We start from the raw sequence: 18004 nt of genomic DNA on the forward strand, positions 1-18004 counted from the left end.
TGAAGAGCACTAAGGGGCTGGAGGGGGGGCTGAAGAGCACTGGGGGGGGGGGGGGGCTGGAGAGCACTAAGGGGCTGGGGGGGGCTGAAGAGCACTAAGGGGCTGGGGGGGGGGGCTGAGAGCACTAAGGGGCTGGAGGGGAGGCTGAGAGGACTAAGGGGCTGGATGGGGGCTGAGAGCACTGGGGGGGCTGGAGGGGGGGGGCTTAAGAGGGGGGGCTGTACAACACTGGGGGGCCAGCAAAATAAAAAAAGAAGAAGTTGGATAGGAGGAGGGGTGGGGCGGCTGCATATAGAGGAATATAGAGGAATTGATCTTTCCATATTCCTACTGCAGCTGCTCAATGCCTGCAGAGCGGAGAATCAGGCATCCAGCTGGAAAGATTAATTCTCTATATGCAGCCGCCCCACCGCTCCTCCTATCCAGTCACACAGGGAGGCTGCTAAATCCTTGGACACTCACCTTCTTCCGGAACCCGTGAGCAGCGCAGCACAGACCGAGGGAGCAGCTGCCTTCACATGAGATGATCGGCGCGAGTACCGGCTTGACACCCCCCATTGGTATGCCACTGCTGGCTGGATAATGTCAGAGCGGCGGATCATCCCACTGTAACAGCTTCAATTGTAATTGCCGGGCGCTCGCCGATACACACAGTCCCGCCTCCTAGCCCGGCTCCTTTGATAAGACGTCACACGTCCCTGTTGGCCAGGTGTTCTGTCTATCAAAGGAGCCGGGCTAGGAGGCGGGACTGTGTGTATCAGCAAGCGCCCGGCAATTACAATTGAAGCTGTTACAGCGGGATGATCCGCCGCTCTGACATTATCCGGCTTTCCTCTCCTCTCTTCCGCTGAGCGGTTCCCAGAGCTCGCCCTACATAATTTTCCACTCGCAAAATGCGAACAGGCGAGTGGAAAATTTGAGGGCTGCCTTAGACTGCATTTACACCCTGGAGTTTTGAATCGCGGGCAGATTTTTTTGCAATTCTGCCTGCGATTTCAAAGCGTCAAGGCGTGAATGACAAAACCGCAGAATGCACATTTGAAATGCCATTCATTTGAATGGCATCTAAAATCGTGGTGCGATTCTACAATAAATCCTGCTGCAATCGCGACAACCCGCATCGCATGAAGCAAGACACCCAAAAGTAGCGCCTGAACTTTTTTGGACGACAAGCTTCATATGATGTGGGTTGAGGCAATTGCAGCGCAACAATCGCGGCAGAACCGCACACCACGATTTTAGGTGCTATTCAAATGAATGGCATCCTAAATGTGCCTTCTGCGATTTTTCATTCACACCTCAGCTCTTTGAAATCGCAGGGAGAATCACGACAAATCTGCCGCCGAGGTGTGAATTAGAATTAAGGGCAGCACAAGCATGACACACGTCTGCAGCACGTTTTGCACGGATTCTGGGAACATTCCCAGGAACACAAAGGTGTGACTGGAGCCTCACAGAGGAAGAAGTTCCCAATTCATTTGGTAAATCTGAGCACTGCCTGTCCTGACCAATCAGATTTTAGCTTTTATTTGGGGGGTAACAAACAAGGAATAGGATTGGTCCATGTGAGCTCTGTTGTCCAGCTCCCAGGACATGCAGGAACTTGTACAGGGAAGCCTCAGGACACCCGAGTTCCTGGGCCGGGTGACATATAGGGGTGATGACCCCCCTTCCCCCCATACACGCCTGTGTAGCCCGCTCACCTGTATGCCTCGTTCCCCTCCGCACTGCCGTCACAGCCACCATCTCTCTGCTCATCGCACTCATTCTCCTAAGACAGTAAACCGCTCCGTCTATAGCAGTGTTTCTCAACTCCGGTCCTCGGGGCACACTAACAGGCCAGGTTTGCAAGAAAACTGAAATCCGTCACAGGTGATCTCATTTGCTGCTCAGTGATTGCAGTATTCTACTCTGCATCTCCTCAAGGTAATACTTAAAATCTGGCCTGTTAGTGTGCCCTGAGGACCGGAGTTGAGAAACACTGGTCTATAGCACCGCCTACCCCCTTGCATGATTGGTTCCCGTTTACACAGTTCCCCAATCAAAACGCTCCTCCAGAATACAAGGGGCTTTAATTGGCTAAATACTATTTTATTGTCGCTTTACCAATCAGGGCCGGGTTAGCTATGGTGGACTGTGTGTTTTGGCGCCTGGCAATTACAATTGAAGCTGTTACAGCGGGATGATCCGCCGCTCTGACATTATCCGGCTTTCCTCTCCTCTCTTCCCCTGAGCGGCTCCCAGAGCTCGCCCTACATAATTTTCCACTCGCAAAATGCGAGCAGGCGAGTGGAAAATTTGAGGGCTGGGTTATAGTTTGAGATCGAAAGAGCTGTCATTAGACCAAAGTTTTTCTTTAATGCCAACATGCAGGATGAAGGCCAAGTAAATCCAAAGCAGTGAATGCCATGGCTACGATCTGGATGTCTACAGGCTGTTTAACAAGCAGAAGAAAAGTGATTGTAAGGTCTCTTTTTTTCAATAAAAATAACAAACATGTTATACTTGTTATATAACAGTTGGCGTTGCACAGAGCAGCTTGGATCCTCTTCTCAGGTCCCTCTTCGGCTCTCCTGACACCCTTTGAGTGCCGCCGGTTCCACCCCCCTGCGAGCGTCACATCGCAGGAGACGGAAGCCGGGGCACAGAGAGCATCGGGAGGAAGATCCGCCGCCGCACACCGCCCGCATACATCGCTGGATCCCGGGGATAAGGTAAGTAACCCCTCTACCAGGATCCAGCGATGCTTCTAGGGTTACGCCGAGTGTGGCTCAGGGTTACCGGTTTTGGCACTGAAATGTAACCCCGAGCCACACTCGGGAATACCACTAGGAAGGTTAAAGTGGAGTTCCGGCCTATTTTGCAACTTTAGTGATTCTTGGAGTGCTCTCTATACCCAGCAGAGTAACCCATGTCTGTGGCAGCCAAACCAGATTCAGGATCTGAGGAAAAAGAGGAGGCGGGAAGGCAGGGGTCACTTTTTGCTAGTCCCTTGCCCAAAAACCCCCTCCACCCGGGACACAAAGAACTCCAAGACCACCATCAATGCATCAATGGATGGTTGGGCCCCCGGGGGGCCTTGCAGCCTCAGAGGGGATCAGGTAAGGAAATCCCCTCAAGACCCCACAAAAAAAGGTGTAAAAACACAGCTAAGGGACTGCCCCACCGGGCTGGTAGCACCACTTGGTCGCCAGTAACAGAGCAGCAATCGATCCCCAGCAGAGAGGGAGAGGACACCACCAAACTCACCACCCAGCAGAAACAGGCACCAGCAGCCACCAGGATAATCTGCACTCCACTTGAAGCAATCGTGAAGTGAAAAGATCCAGAATTTAGCACCAGGGGATAAGGAGGGACTCCCACAGCTGAAATCGCCACCATGAGGCGATGGCGGCACCACGAGCCCCAACCAGGTACTGCCTCCCCCCTACAGCCGATTGCCTGGTCGCCGGTGGCAAAACCCCCGCCATCGCCAGCACAGCACCCTGCCCCCACCCCAGGAGGTGGACTAAACCACCCCACAGCCTCAGTATAGTGAAAGAGGGGAGGGCATGTGAGATGGCACACAGGGACCACCAGACTGATAAGGACCGGAGATCCCAGCAAGGAACTAGGTTTGTACTCCTGACTAGGAAGGAAAAAAAAAACTGAATACCTATAGCAGAGAGAGGGAGTATACCCTCTGGGACTGCCCATGACTTTTTCTGCCTAGTGTCCTACTCCCGTGAGGGCAGTATAACCCAATGGTTATGAAGATAAGGAGCTGTGTCTGTCAATGCTGCATACTAGAGCTGCATGATTGTTAAAAAAATTATGATCGCGATTCACCCCCCCTCACGATCCTAAAGGAATTGTAAAGGCAGGAAGTTTTTTTTATCTTAATGTATTCTATGCATTAAGATGAAAATCCTTCTGGGTGTAGCAGCCTCCCCAGCACCCCCTAATACTTACCTGAGCCCCATCTCTATCCAGCAATGTCCACGAGTCTCTCGGCTGTCCAAGACTCTTCCTCCTGATTGGCTGATTCACAGTCACGGCGCCATTGGCTCCCATGGCTTTCAATCAATCAGTGAGCCAATCAGGAGAGAGAGGGGAGGGGCCGAAGGGCAGCTCTGTGTCTGAACGGACACATGGAGCTGCAGCTCGGCGCACCCATAGCAAGCTTGCTGTGGGGGCACTCAGCAGGAGGGAGGGGTCAGGAGCAGGGAAGAGGGACCCGAGAAGAGGAGGATTTGGGCCACTCTGTGCAAAACCAACTGCACAGAGGAGGTAAGTATAACATGTTTGTTATTTTTTTTATTTTTTTTTTTAAACAAGACTTTACAATCACTTTCATTTGGCATTTCCTCAATTCATACAGAGCAGAGCTGTTCTCTGCTCACTCACAGTTGTCAAAAAGAAAAAAAGCCTCCGGCAAATGTTTAGCAACATTACTAAATGCTGGGAGATAACTATAAAAACGTTTTACAATGTATCATTTTGTTCTTTTAAATCAAAGGAATGAACTTTGGTCTGTGAATAAGGCTGCATTCACATGTCAGCTTATAATCGCGGGCAGAACCGCCGCGGTTCCGCCCGCGATTCGGAGATTTATTGCAAATCGCGGGACGCCTAGCGTTGCCCGTTGATTTGCAATAGCCCCCCAAACGCCGAGCGATGTTCCCGCGATTTACGCCCGCCGAATCGCGGCAACATCGCGCAAACAAAATCGCGGGACGCAATACGCTCCAAAAAAGTACAAGAGCTTCTTTGGAGCGTATTGCGTCCCGCGATTTTGTTTGCGCGATGTTGCCGCGATTCGGCGGGCGTAAATCGCGGCAACATCGCTTGGCGTTTGGGGGGCTATTGCAAATCAACGGGCAACGCTAGGCGTCCCGCGATTTGCAATAAATCTCCGAATCGAGCGATTATAAGCTGACATGTGAATGCAGCCTAAAGGCAGTTTAAAGAGTGTTATCCAAAAAAAAAAAATTTAAAATAAAGATCCTGTTCCTTTAAAGTATGTTTTACAGCACAAAGCTTGAGCTATGTAGTTTGGCCCCTGTATCACCTGAAATACCTGGCTGATCTTGCCAGTTTCTGCCCTCCCCCTGTACACTGACCACAATGCATCATGGCTGCTGAGTTCTGACACCGTGGTCAGTGTACTTGTCTTTGTCAGCCACAGCTCTCCTGTCCTCCTCTGTATCCCTCTATCCTTCTCCCCCCTCCCTGTTTTCTGCTCCTGTGTCAGGTGCACACCCCTCCCCCTTTGCTGCGGAAAAACCTTTTAATATATCTCATATAATCCTTTTTTCTTCCCAATGCTAGGTTCTCTTGTCACTGTGCTTTATAAAAAAAAATGCTGTTTCTACCTGTCTTCAGAGTGCCGCTCGGCTGTCACATGACCGGCTGGGCTCTCTCCTGACTGACGTCAGAGGGGGAATCTCGGCCCCGCCCGCTGCAGCTGTCAGACGGGGACAGGAGAGAGGCAGCGGGTCACGTGACGGCCGATGGGCGCTCTCAAAACAGGTAGAAACTGCATTTTTTTTAAATTAAAAACACAGAGACAGGAGCACCTAGCATTTAAAAGAAAAAAATTCTTATATAAACTTAGCAGTGTGGGTTAACAACCACTTAAAGCGGAGTTCCGGGCACAGAAGTCATTTTTACTAAACATACCCCCGGGACAGTCAGGGCTAGCACATTCCACAATGGCTAGCCTCTGATCTGTCCCGGTTCGCACTTACCTTTTAGAAGAAATACTTACTTATAAAATTTCTTCCACAGCGTTTCCATCTCTCTTGTGGGCAGCTGAAGCCGGCGCGGTCCTCTTCTGTGTCTTCTTGTCCCAGAATGCGCCTGCACCGGCCCCTCTCGTCACTTCCGGTGCGGCGCCGCATTCCTCCACAGCTTCTGGGCATGCCCAGAAGCTGTTTAGCAGGGGAATGTGGCGTCGCCCGGAAATGACAAGCGGGGCCGGTGCCGTTGCATTGATTCCTGGGAGCTATGACGTTCAGCTCCCAGGAATCATAGCGAGACAGGAAGTGACGGGGTGAGCCGCGGCTCCGAGGGAGGAAGTACTCTGAGGTGAGTATCTTTGATCTTCAATTACAAGGTAAGTAAACAAAAAAAAAAAAATAACTATCCAATTCCTTTTCAGGTGAGGTCTACCTAGCAGAGGGGCACAAAAAAAAATATCGTTTTTGTGCCCGGAACTCCGCTTTAAAAAACAAGCCTTTTTCTGACACCTGTTGCTTACAAGTTAAAATCAGTATTTTTTGCTAGGAAAATTACTTAGAACCCCCAAACATTATATATTTTTTTAGCAGAGACCCTAAAGAATAAAATGGCGACCGTTGCAATAATTTAGGTCACACTGTATTTGTGCAGCAGTCTTTGAAACGCAATTTCTGGGGAAATAAACACACTTTAATGAATTTAAAAAAAACAAAAAAAAAAAACTAAACAATAAAGTTAGCCCAAATTTTTGTATAATGTGAAAGATGATTTTGTGCCAAGAATCGTGAAAAAAAAAAAGCAATCTCAGCCTTTCCTGCTTAAAAAAAAGGCAGTGTTTACATCTGCCGGGGTCGGACATATCACCATAATGTCGCGCCCGGCCTCTGAAGGTCAAAGAGACTGCTGGGGACCATCTGGTCCACAGTATTCTCTACGGTAAACTTCGGGGGGGGGGGTGGTTATGGGAACATTCCCTCCCGCCGCCTGTAAAAACAATCAAGTGGCTGATCAGCTGCTATGATTGTTTTAAAGGTGCAGGCAATCACCGGCTGAAAAAAAAATATCTGAATGATTCCTGAAGCTGCCAGGCATCGTTCAGATATCCCCAAAGACCAGGACATATGACGTCCAGTGGGCAGGAAGTGGTTAGACACCTAAAAGGGTGTCAAAGTCAAATAAAAACAAAGAGAGGAAAAGAATAAATAAAACGTTATTTAGATGGGCACATTGAGTGACATCGTCCATCTTCGAGTGGGATTGTACATACAGGCTTCCTTTATATATTTGCACCTTTTGCAAAAATTACGGGTTTGGCTAGAGAAAGGCTAGCCATACAATAGTATTTGGTTGCTCATTCTACCTATTTTCACTTTACTAAGGGTGGTTGTTAAAGACTGAACAACTTACCACATTTGTAAAGGTAATTTTTGCGAAAAGTGACCAATTACAATAATTCTTATAGTGAATTTCCACCTAGCCAAAAGCTGACCTTTCCTAACACGATTGATACCTTTCCGGGTTCTTAATTTCCTCCGTGACATAGTTCAGGGTGTCCCAGCCGGAATAAGAGAAGAGGGCGGAATACAGAGCTAAAGATATGTCACCAGCGTCCCATGATGACCCAGCAAACGAATCCTCAAAGTGCTCCGTGCGGCCTGCGGAGACAAAATGACAGTAACAATTAAGCACACAGCCAACTTGTGATCCTCACAGCTCAGAACATCGAATGAGAACTGTGAATGCTTTTGTCTTATAGTGCATCCACCCTGACAATAAATGTATTAGACAGGCACTTGCCATTTACATTTACTGCAAAGCAAAATTAGATCAAAGTCCACAACCTTGTCCAGCTTGTAAGTCATATTCAGATACAGAGATAAATGATGTAAAAATAGTGTAATGTTCTTATTTAAAGTTGACTAATTATGGTTTAAAAATAATAATAATAATAATAATTCCTTGCTTTAATATCCACCAAAACTCACAGTAGCAGAAAAGCACAAACAACTTACCTTGGTGGACTGCTGCTCCGAAATACCACCGCAGGGAGTCACATGACCGGAGGACTAGGTATTCAGTCATATGATCTGTACTGCACAGCAAGACCAGCCAGCCAGTCAACTATGATTAGACTGGAATCAAAATACCATAAAAAAAAAAAAAATAGGTCCTGCTTTGCTTTTCATATGTATGCTGCAGTGCAATGTAGGTGGGTTGTAAAGCATTTAAAAAGACCCTTTAATTTTGCACATGCAGGATACATTAACAGCAGTTCCGTAATTGGCATGCCTGACTGCCTTATACTTACCTTACCTGCACTACCTTCTAATGGAAGAGTAGTTTAGATCTCTAAAAAGACCTACAATACATTTTTTCAGGTTTGGAATCTCAGTGGGCATATACAAAATAGCGGATCATACAGTATAAACAGGGCTACTGGAATGATTTTCTGTTTCTGCCCTCCTTACCACAGTGGAACCTCACCCTAAGGGTGAGGGGAAGTTTTGCTCTCCCTCTTTCTCCTCTGACATATTTGGCACATTTTTTTGTATATCCGGATTTTGACAGGTCCCCACTAAAATTGCCTAGGCAATCTGAGCAAAAGCTCTCTCTGCCCCCACCCCTCCAGATCCCCTAGGCAATCTGAGCAAAAGCTCTCTCTGCCCCCACCCCTCCAGATCCCCTAGGCAATCTGAGCAAAAAGTTCTCAACCCCCCACCTCAAGATAGCCTAGGCTATCTGAGCAGACATTCTTTCCCCCCCAAACGGATCACCTAGGTAATCTGAGCAGAAGTTCTCCCCCCTACCTCCAGATAGCCTAGGCTATCTGAGCAGACATTCTTTCCCCCCAAACGGATCACCTAGGTAATCTGAGCAGAAGTTCAGCTCCCCCCCCCCCCCCACCTCCAGATCGTCTAGGCAATCTGAGCAGACATTCTCTCCCCCACCTCCAGATCGCACAGGCAATCTGAACGGACCTCCCCCCTCCAGATCACCTAAGGAGTCTGAGAGGAAGTCCCCTTAGGCATGGAGTTCACCAAAGCTTCACAGGTTGCCACTAGAGGGAGTCCTCTTCCACTCCTCCATGATGACATCACAGAGCTGGTGGATGTTAGAGACCTGGTGCTCCTCCACCTTCAGTTTGAGGATGCCCCACAGATGCTTAATAGGGTTCAGGTCTGGAGACATGCTTGGCCAGTCCATCACCTTTACCCTCAGCTACTTTAGCAAGGCAGTGGTCGTCTTGGAGGTGTGTTTGGGGTCGTTATGTTGGAATACTGCCCTGCGACCCAGTCTCCGAAGAGAGGAGATCATGCTCTGCTTCAGTATGTCACAGTACATGTTGGCATTCTTGGTTCCCCCAATGAACTGTAGCTCCCCAGTGCCGGCAGCACTCATGCAGCCCCAGACCATGACTCTCCCACCACCATGCTTGACTGTAGGTAAGACACACTTGTCTTTGTACTCCTCACTTGGTTGCCGCCACACACGCTTGACACCATCTGAGCCAAACAAGTTTATCTTGACCTTATCAGCCCACAGGACATGGTTCCAGTAATCCATGTCCTTAGTCTGCTTGTCTTCAGCAAACTGTTTGCGGGCTTTCTTGTGCATCATCTTTAGAAGAGGCCTCCTTCTGGGATGACAGCCATGCAGACCAATTTGATGCAATATGCGGCGTATGGTCTGAGCACTGACATGCTGACCCCCCAACCCTTCAACCTTTGCAGCAATGCTGGCAGCACTCATACATCTATTTCCCAAAGACAACCTCTGGATATGACGCTGAGCACATGCACTCAACTCCTTTGGTCGACCATGGCGAGGCCTGTTCTGGGTGGAACCTGTCCTGTTAAAGCACTGTATGATCTTGGCCACTGTGCTGCAGCTCAGTTTTAGGTTTATGGCAATCTTCTTATAGCCTAGCCATCTTTATGTAGAGCAACAATTCTTTTTTTTTTTTTTTCAGATCCTCAGAGTTCTTTGCCAAGAGGTGCCATGTTGATCTTCCAGTGATCAGTATGAGAGAGTGAGAGCGATGACACCAAATTTAACACACCTGCTCCCCATTCGCACATGAGACCTTGTAACACTAACAATTCACGTGACACCAGGGAGGGAAAATGGCTAATTGGGCCCAACTTGGACATGTTCACTTAGGGGTGTACTGACTTTTTTTTTTACATTAATGGCTGTGTGTTGAGTTAATTTGAGGGGACAGCAAATTTACACTGTTATACAAGCTGTACACTCACTACTTACTTTACATTGTAGCAAAGTGTAATTTCTTCAGTGTTGTCACATGAAAAGGTATTATAAAATATTTACAAAAATGATTGGGGTGGACTCACTTTTGTGAGATACTGTGTGTATGTATATATATATATATATATATATATATATATATATATATATGTGTGTATGTATGTATGTATGTATGTATGTATGTATGTATGTATATATATATATATATATATATATATATATATATATATGTGATCGACTGATAGCATTGTTTTAATGCCGATACCGATATTTTGGTCATCGGATATCGGTATCGGCCGATATTTTCGGACATGTAAAAACATATTTTTTTTTAAAGGTACTCCTTGTGGAGAGATCTGGGGGTCTAAAAGACCCCAAACCCCTCCTCGGCATCGAAAAACATTCAAAATGCCAAGTTTGGCTGTTTTGAATGCTGTCAGTTTTTTTAATTTGGCGCTGAGTATCCGGAAGTGATGTCATGACATCACTTCCGGGTTTTTTACATGGAGACCCGGTTCTTCTCTTCGGCGGCGGTGGAGGTAGGATGCCTGGGTCTCCCGGGGGGGGATGGGAGACCCGAGCGAGCCGCGGAAGGTGGCGGGAGTGGGGTCTTCTCAGCCGCATTTGTTGTCATTACAAGTCAGCCGACCATCGGCTATGGACGCCGGTACCAGGGTGATGCCTCTAGCTGCAGGCACTTTCCCTAAATATCAGCAATATCGATCGGTAACCTCAGGGGCGGATTCCGATAATAAAATCGGGGAAAGTGCATATCGGCCCCCGGTGTTGCCGATAATTGGTCGATCCCTAATATATATATTATATATATAAAAATATCTATGACACATAAGGCCATCATCCATAATTGTATAACCAAAAAAGAGAGGAAAATAAAAAAAGAGAAGAATTAGATTTTGCAGGCCGCAAAGGAGGGATAATCAAAATTATATAAAATAAATTTTTTTATTGTATCCAAAAAAGTTAAAATCTTTACATAGAAATAAACCAGTATACAATACAGATTAAAAATAATTCATATTTAGGAATATTAAATGGTGTAGTAAATCCTGTATGTAGCGCAGGTCTTCAATGCCGACGCTTTTCGCCAAATGCTTCCTCAGGGCTATAAAGACCATACATTACTTATCTGCAATACTGCACATGCAAAGAAAGTTTTCATGGGCAGGCGATATAAGGGAACGACCATTAATATTGATTATATGTTAGTCCTCTCATTATGAATCCGAAGGGGGGTTATAGACTGACGGGAATTGAAGATTGATAAACATGTAGTCTAAGGAACAGGTTCCTCATAACAGACTGTTCTCTAGTTGAGTGGCCAAATATAACTGACCCCACTATATGGCTTAGACGGCACTTAGGTGATCAGAATCTCAAGGTGTTATGTTATTCCCAAGCTCAGTATAGAATGTCCAAGATAGCATTCCCATGACTCATAGGGCGCAGCATGTCCACAGGGTTGTTCCTCCTTGACCCTGTGGACATGATTATGTTATGGATGTTATTTTTTTTATATATGTTTAACCACTTCAGCCCCGGAAGGTTTTACCGCTTAATGACCAGGCCATTTTTTGCGATTCGGCACTGCATTGCTTTAACTGACAATTGCCCGGTCATACGACGCCGTACCCAAATACAATTTATGTTCTTTTTTCCCAACAAATAGAGCTTTCTTTTGGTGGCATTTCATCACCTCTGCGGTTTTTCGTTTTTGCGCTATAAACAAAAAAAAGAGCGTCAATTTTGAAAAAACACCAATATTTTCTACCTTCTGCTATAAAACATTCCCAATAAAAAAAATGTATTTATGTTTTTTATCAGTTTAGACCAATTTGTATTCTGCTACATTTTGGTAAAAAAAAATACCAAAAGCGTATAATAATTGGTTTGTGCAAAAGTTAAAGCATTTACCATCTACGGGATAGATTTATGGACTTTTTTATTTGATTTTATTAGCAATGGCAGCCATCAGCGATTTTTTATCAGGACTGCAACATTGCGGTGGACAAATCTGACACTAAGTGACACTTTTTGGGGACCAGTGACATTAATACAGTGATCAGTGCTAAATAATATGCACTGTTACTGTATAAATGACACTGGCAGGGATGGGGTTAACACTGGGGGGTGATCAAGGGGTTAAATGTGTTCCCTAGATGTGCTTACTAACTGCGGGGGGATGGATTGAACAGAGGCAGAGAGAGATCGGTTATTCAGCTTGACTAAATCACACAATCTTTCCATGCTTCTCTGGCAGGAGAGCCGTCTACATTGTTTACATTCCAGACGGCTCTCCTGTCAGTTTTGCAGAGGATCGTGGGAGGCCAGCGGCAATCAAGCCCGCTCCTCCTGCGGTCTGCCTCCCGCTGTGTCTAATCACAGCGGGAGCGTGACTCTGGCGGTGCGCACACGCCGCCAAAACCGCGTGCACATAATCACGTAGATTTACGTAATTATGTGCAGCCCAGCTGCCCTGCCGCAGTAAATCTGCGTGGGGTGGTTGGCAAGTGATTAATATGTATAATTATTTTCATTGTGCTTGTATTGTTGACCGGAGACACGGATGTTATTTATGGCCTGAATAAGAGATAAGTATAGTCACGTTATGTTGCAACCCTAAAAGAGTTTACACACCGTTTTTATGGTCCTTTAATTGATGGGCCAATTTAGTTTCAATTTATTTTCATCCTTTGTTTTGGGAGCTTTTACTTCCTGGTTTTTGCTCGTAAGCCGTTTTCATTATCCCTGGTCATCGACAAAATGGCGTCCGGGTCACTTCTGGGCTTCCACAATATGGCAGTGTGACCACTTCCGGTTATTTGCGGCCCAACTTCATCTCTCCTTTTACCCAATCTCAGTAAGTATCTGACGCTAGTGATAGGCGCATCCCTTTGAAAATGTCTTGGCACACGAAAACGCGTCGGGAGGGGCCTACATGCTGGCCTCAGACCGCCGTGTTTCTCTTCCAGGAACGGCGGTCTAGGAGTTTTGACCATTTGTTTTTTTAGATGTACATGTATTTTAATATTTTTTAAATAAAAATACTACACTATATGAGCATTTCTGGCTCCGTTTGGTGAGCATTCATACAGCATACCCAGCGCCCTAAGGGGTGGTTCCACAGACCAGGCCGGCTTTCTAGCCTTCATTTGGATTTTTGTTCAGGCTCATGTATATATGATTTCTGGTGATTGTATACATATGGTGGAGGAAGAGCAGCACCTTTTCAAGATTACTATTCACTCGTGGTGTATCTATTTTCACTGCAATATTTGATATTACATCTGGTGAGTGTTCTGACACTCTATATGCACGACACAAACTTTATTACTATCTTTGGATTATGGACTTTTTATGCACCTTTGGGCTGTTTATATAGCTCACAAGCACAGTACTCAGTGTTTTATAGATATTTTTATTGTTTTAGCGCTGCGCACAATTTATGCATTTATCATTTAGAAGGCTATTCATTCTCCTTTTTGTGCTAGTGGCTGAGGCCTTATAGCGCTCGCTTAACACATGGTTTTGGATTTTATACTTTAAGCAATGACAGTGCTAGCATTGGAGCTTGGTTATACCTGGTGTTCTACTTACTACAGTGCATCATAGTCTAGCTGCCTCCTGCCATCTCAATGCTCCTCAGAAAAAGCACATCCGCCAAGCAGTTTCAGCTTTCAAAATGCCACAGCAAATAAATGTAGAGGAGTGGCTACAATGCTTAGTCATCACACACGCTTGCTGACCGGCGGGAGAGTCTGGTGCAGCCACACAGCTTGCTGCTTTTTGGTGAGCAATTGTATTTGTTTCTATTGCTATATGCCAGTTTTTTTAAACCTATTGCCCAAGGATTTGCTTAGTGTGATTCCCTTTGCAAGTTTCACTAGGCATTTTTTGAATAAATGTTTTCTGGGTTACTCTATGGGCGTATATGCTTTATATTTTTCATCCTGCTGATGAACCAACCCTGACTTGATCACATTTGGAGCTTTGGAGTTTCCCTTCATAAGGAGATGTAACACGCACATTTGACCATACTATATGATGGTCCACAGGATTCGGTACTTGGTATACTTGGTGTCACCTGGTGGTGGAAGCACTACGAATTGCGATTGTGGGGACCCTGGTGGAGCAAATGAATCGTGGACAATTTGCTTTCTTTAGACTTTGTTTCACATATATTTTTCCTTTTCAGCCCGTGTATGGGCTCTTATGGACACTATTTAAATATTTGGTGTGATTTCTTTATACATGTTTTTCACTAAATAAGTTTGATGTTGATTCATTTTTGTGTTTTCACAACATTGAGTTCAATTTTTTAGCGCTGCTTCATATATTTATCACAAATGTAGAGGAATGCCCATTTACTCACCATGCTCAGATTCAGGCACAGACATGTTCAGGGAAGCAAAATTCCTCTGCTTCTCTCCCTTCGCAGAGAGACCACAACTAGGTAACTGGGCAAGTGATCTGCAGCCAGGTGAGTGGTTCTCCACTGTCAGAACTGGCATGCAGGCAGCCAGGCCAAAGCCTAATAACATGCAGCTGCTGTGGAAGGCACAGTCCCTTTGGGGAGCATCCCCACAATCCCTACCAGAGTACTCTAGTTCCCATGGGGTGTCCCAGCTATGTCCTTGGACCCCTTCATTTGTTTACCTGTTACCAGAGTTACCCTGGACTTCACTGTTTATGAGGATAAGTGTAAGTACCAGTTTGTGCTATGAATGGTTCCTAGACTATGCTATGCAGCCATATTGTCACATTACCTTGATTAAATCCTAGTACACATGGGCTCAATGTCTGGCGGCATTGGTCGGCTCAATAGAAACCAGCCAAAATTAAGCCTGTGTGTAATGGAGTCGGTCCAACAGGAGCCGGCTGTTCAGTCAGCTTCTATAAAAAAGGCATGACAGAAAAAGGTCTAACGGTTGGTTCCCAATCAACGGCAATGGCTAAAAGCGTTGACCAGAATGTTCTGGCCGGAGGCCGTCCCCGTCCGAACACAATAGCACAGCGGGTGAGATCGCTGTACTAACATTGCATAATTAGTACAGTAGCTCTTCCTGAGCGGTAGAGCTGCACGATTAATCGTATGAAAATCGCGATCTCGATTCACCCCCCCTGGCGATCTAAACCTGACATATGCTCGATTCTTTGCATAGCTGTGAGGAAGCAGAGAGAACAGCTGTGGAAAAAAAAAAGCCTCCTGCAAACCTATCAGCATTAAGTCTCCCAGTAACTATAAACAAAATGATTACATTGTATCTTTTCCTTCCCTCTGCCAGGGAGAAAGGAAGTTTAACCTCTTAACCACTTGCCGACCGCCGCACGACTATCTACGTCGGCGGTCAGCCCCTCACAGGCAAACTAACGTAGGGCTACGTTGCTTGCTTGTGAGGGTCTAGGGAGCGAGCGCTCCCGCTCCCGCGTGGTCACGGACCCCCCCGCGCGTGTGACCAGCGGACCCGATGTCCGCCGGCCACCCGGCGATCAGCGGGGGAGAGGGAGAATGTCAGGCAGCTTGTGTAAACAAGCTGCCTGTCATTCTCCTCGCTGCAAAGACACTGATCACATGGATCTACTATGTAGATCCGTTGATCAGTGTCCTTACAGCTGAAGCCACAGCCAATCACAGTAGAAAGCACGCCCCTAGGGACACACACAGCCCCTCCCTCCCAAATAAAGTTAACCCCTTCACTACCAGTGTATTTTTACAGTAACAGTGCATATATATAGCACTGATTACTGTAGAAATGTCACTGGTAACCCCAAAAGTGTCAAAAATGTCAGTCAAGGGTCCGATCTGTCCGCCGCAATGTCGCAGTACCGCAAAAAAAAATCGCAGATCGCCGCCATTACGCGTTAAAAAAAAAAAAAACAACAAAAATGACAAAAATCTTTCCCTTTGTTAGTAAACGCGATAACTTTTGCGCAAACCAATCAAAATACGCTTTTTGCGATTTTTTTTACCAAACATAGGTAGCATAAAACAAATTGGCCGAAAATGTTAAAAAATTTTGATTTTTACATTTTTTTTGGGGGAATTTCATATAAAAAAATGTGAAAAATATTGTTATTTTTGCAAAATTGACGCTCTTTTTTTGTTTATAGCGCGTGATCAAAAAAATCGCACAGGTGATCAAATACCACCAAAAGAAAGCTCTGTTTGTGGGGAAAAAAAGGACGCCAAATTCGTTTAGGTACAGCGTCGCACGACCGCGCAATTGTCCGTTAAAGTCACGCAGTGCCGAATCGCAAAATACCCCCTGGTCGGAATGGGGGTAAAATCTTCCGGGGCTTAAGTGGTTAAAGACTAGACCTTTTTCTGACACTTGTTGCTTGCAAGTTAAAATCAGTTTTTTTGCTAGAAAAGTACTTAGAACCCCCAAACATTTTATATATTTTTTTAGTAGAGACCCTACAGAATAAAATGGCGATTGTTGTAATATTTTATGTCACACTGTATTTGCGCAGCAGTCTTTCAAACGCAATTAATAGACTTTAATGAATAAAAAAAAAACGTAACAGTAAAGTTATCCCAATTTTTTTTTGTTACACAGAGAATCGTGAGAGAATCGTGATCTTTATTCCAAGCTAAAAAATCGTGATTCTCATTTTGGCCAGAATCGGGCAGCTCTACTGAGCGGTCAGGTTTTTTTTAGTTCAGCTCTGCTGGGTTGAACAAAATAAAAACTACTGGTGTATACAGGACTTAAGCCACTGAGACATTGCTGTAAAGAGTATGTGTTTATAACGTTATAATCTGTTTTGTATTATTCTGCAGTGTGCGCATGCTCTTTTCCATTTTGACCCTGTTGTTATTCGATTCTAACTTTGCACCTTTTTAGAAAACTGCTCGTTACAGTTCCTTCCTGTCAGATTGTTTGGCCAATTACCCATTCTGTAACACAAGCACAATATTTGTAAAATGTCAGATGATAAAACAAAGAGTGGAACTCTTACCTTGGCACAGTTTAACGATGCCCGTTATGATGATTGCAATTAACGCAATGACTTTGGCGTACGTGAAGAGATCTTGAACCCGTGTCCCCCATTTCACATATGCGCAGTTTATAAAAGTGATGAGACCTGTAGGAGAGAAGTCACAGGGTCACAAAGAAAGCAAAACATCAGTTAACCTTATAAGCAGAAAAATATTTATTGTCATACAGAATACTTATGATGAGCTACCAGCACAGAATATTCAATCCAGAAGTGTCTGTGATAACCTCATCTGTTGGGGAGTCTGAGTATGTGTATACGTCGGAGTTATATATAGCTGAAACATACCATTACTGACAGACAGTGTGCATGTTGAAAGATTAATGCAGACTCATTGTACAGCTCTTTAGCAATGAAACATCAGCATTTTGCTTCTGCGCTTTCCCAATGGCCTTCAGCTGCTTCATTTCAAAAAGGAGTCCAGGTATACCAAAAAAGGAACCAAAGTGAGAAGCTAGACTTTTTGACACATTGCACACCACTGTTTGCTGTATTGAAACAAATGTGTTCCAACATAAAAAGCACCACTACCAATTTTGTATTTTATAGTGTGTTGCAGTAACACGGTAAAACAGCAATTTTACAGTAGTGCACAGATGGGACTCCAGCTTCAAAGTAACAATTTACAGTTCCAAAGTTGGCTCTATAAGGGCCCCTTACACACATGAAGGGTCTAATCGGGTCCACCTGTCAGTTTTTTCTGGCGGACCTGATTGGACCCTCCATTCAGCCCTATGCATCACTTGTTAAGTTTGATGTCAAATTTCGATTTCGTTTTAGTCATAGACTTTTGAATTAAATACCATTTTAGTTTTAGTTGCATTTTATGCATCTGAATGGTTTTAGTCGACTAAAATCTCTAGCACCCACCTGAATTTCCACTTTGCTCTGAACTCTGCCTGTCTGTTAGGCCCCTTTCACACAGGCTGACCGTTCAGATCCGCCTGTCCGTTTTTCAGGCGGATCTGAACGGATGCCCCATGCATCTCTATGGGGC

The 18004-nt window shown here is 45.4% G+C and overlaps 1 protein-coding gene across 1 annotated transcript in view; it reads right to left on the reverse strand.

Moving 5' to 3' along the window:
• The window catches only part of SLC7A6 (solute carrier family 7 member 6), a 78691-nt gene that overhangs the window by 41346 nt on the left and 19341 nt on the right, over positions 1-18004 (reverse strand). Inside the window, exons 2-3 of the mRNA XM_082270740.1 lie at positions 16969-17094; positions 7232-7376 (exon numbers count right to left, since the gene is read on the reverse strand). Of these exons, the coding sequence (XP_082126866.1) occupies positions 7232-7376; positions 16969-17094 (271 nt within the window). The remainder of the gene's footprint in view (positions 1-7231; positions 7377-16968; positions 17095-18004) is intronic.

This window comes from Pelophylax lessonae, assembly GCF_965119305.1.
Source record: "Pelophylax lessonae genome assembly, chromosome: 10".
Lineage (NCBI taxonomy): Eukaryota > Metazoa > Chordata > Amphibia > Anura > Ranidae > Pelophylax > Pelophylax lessonae.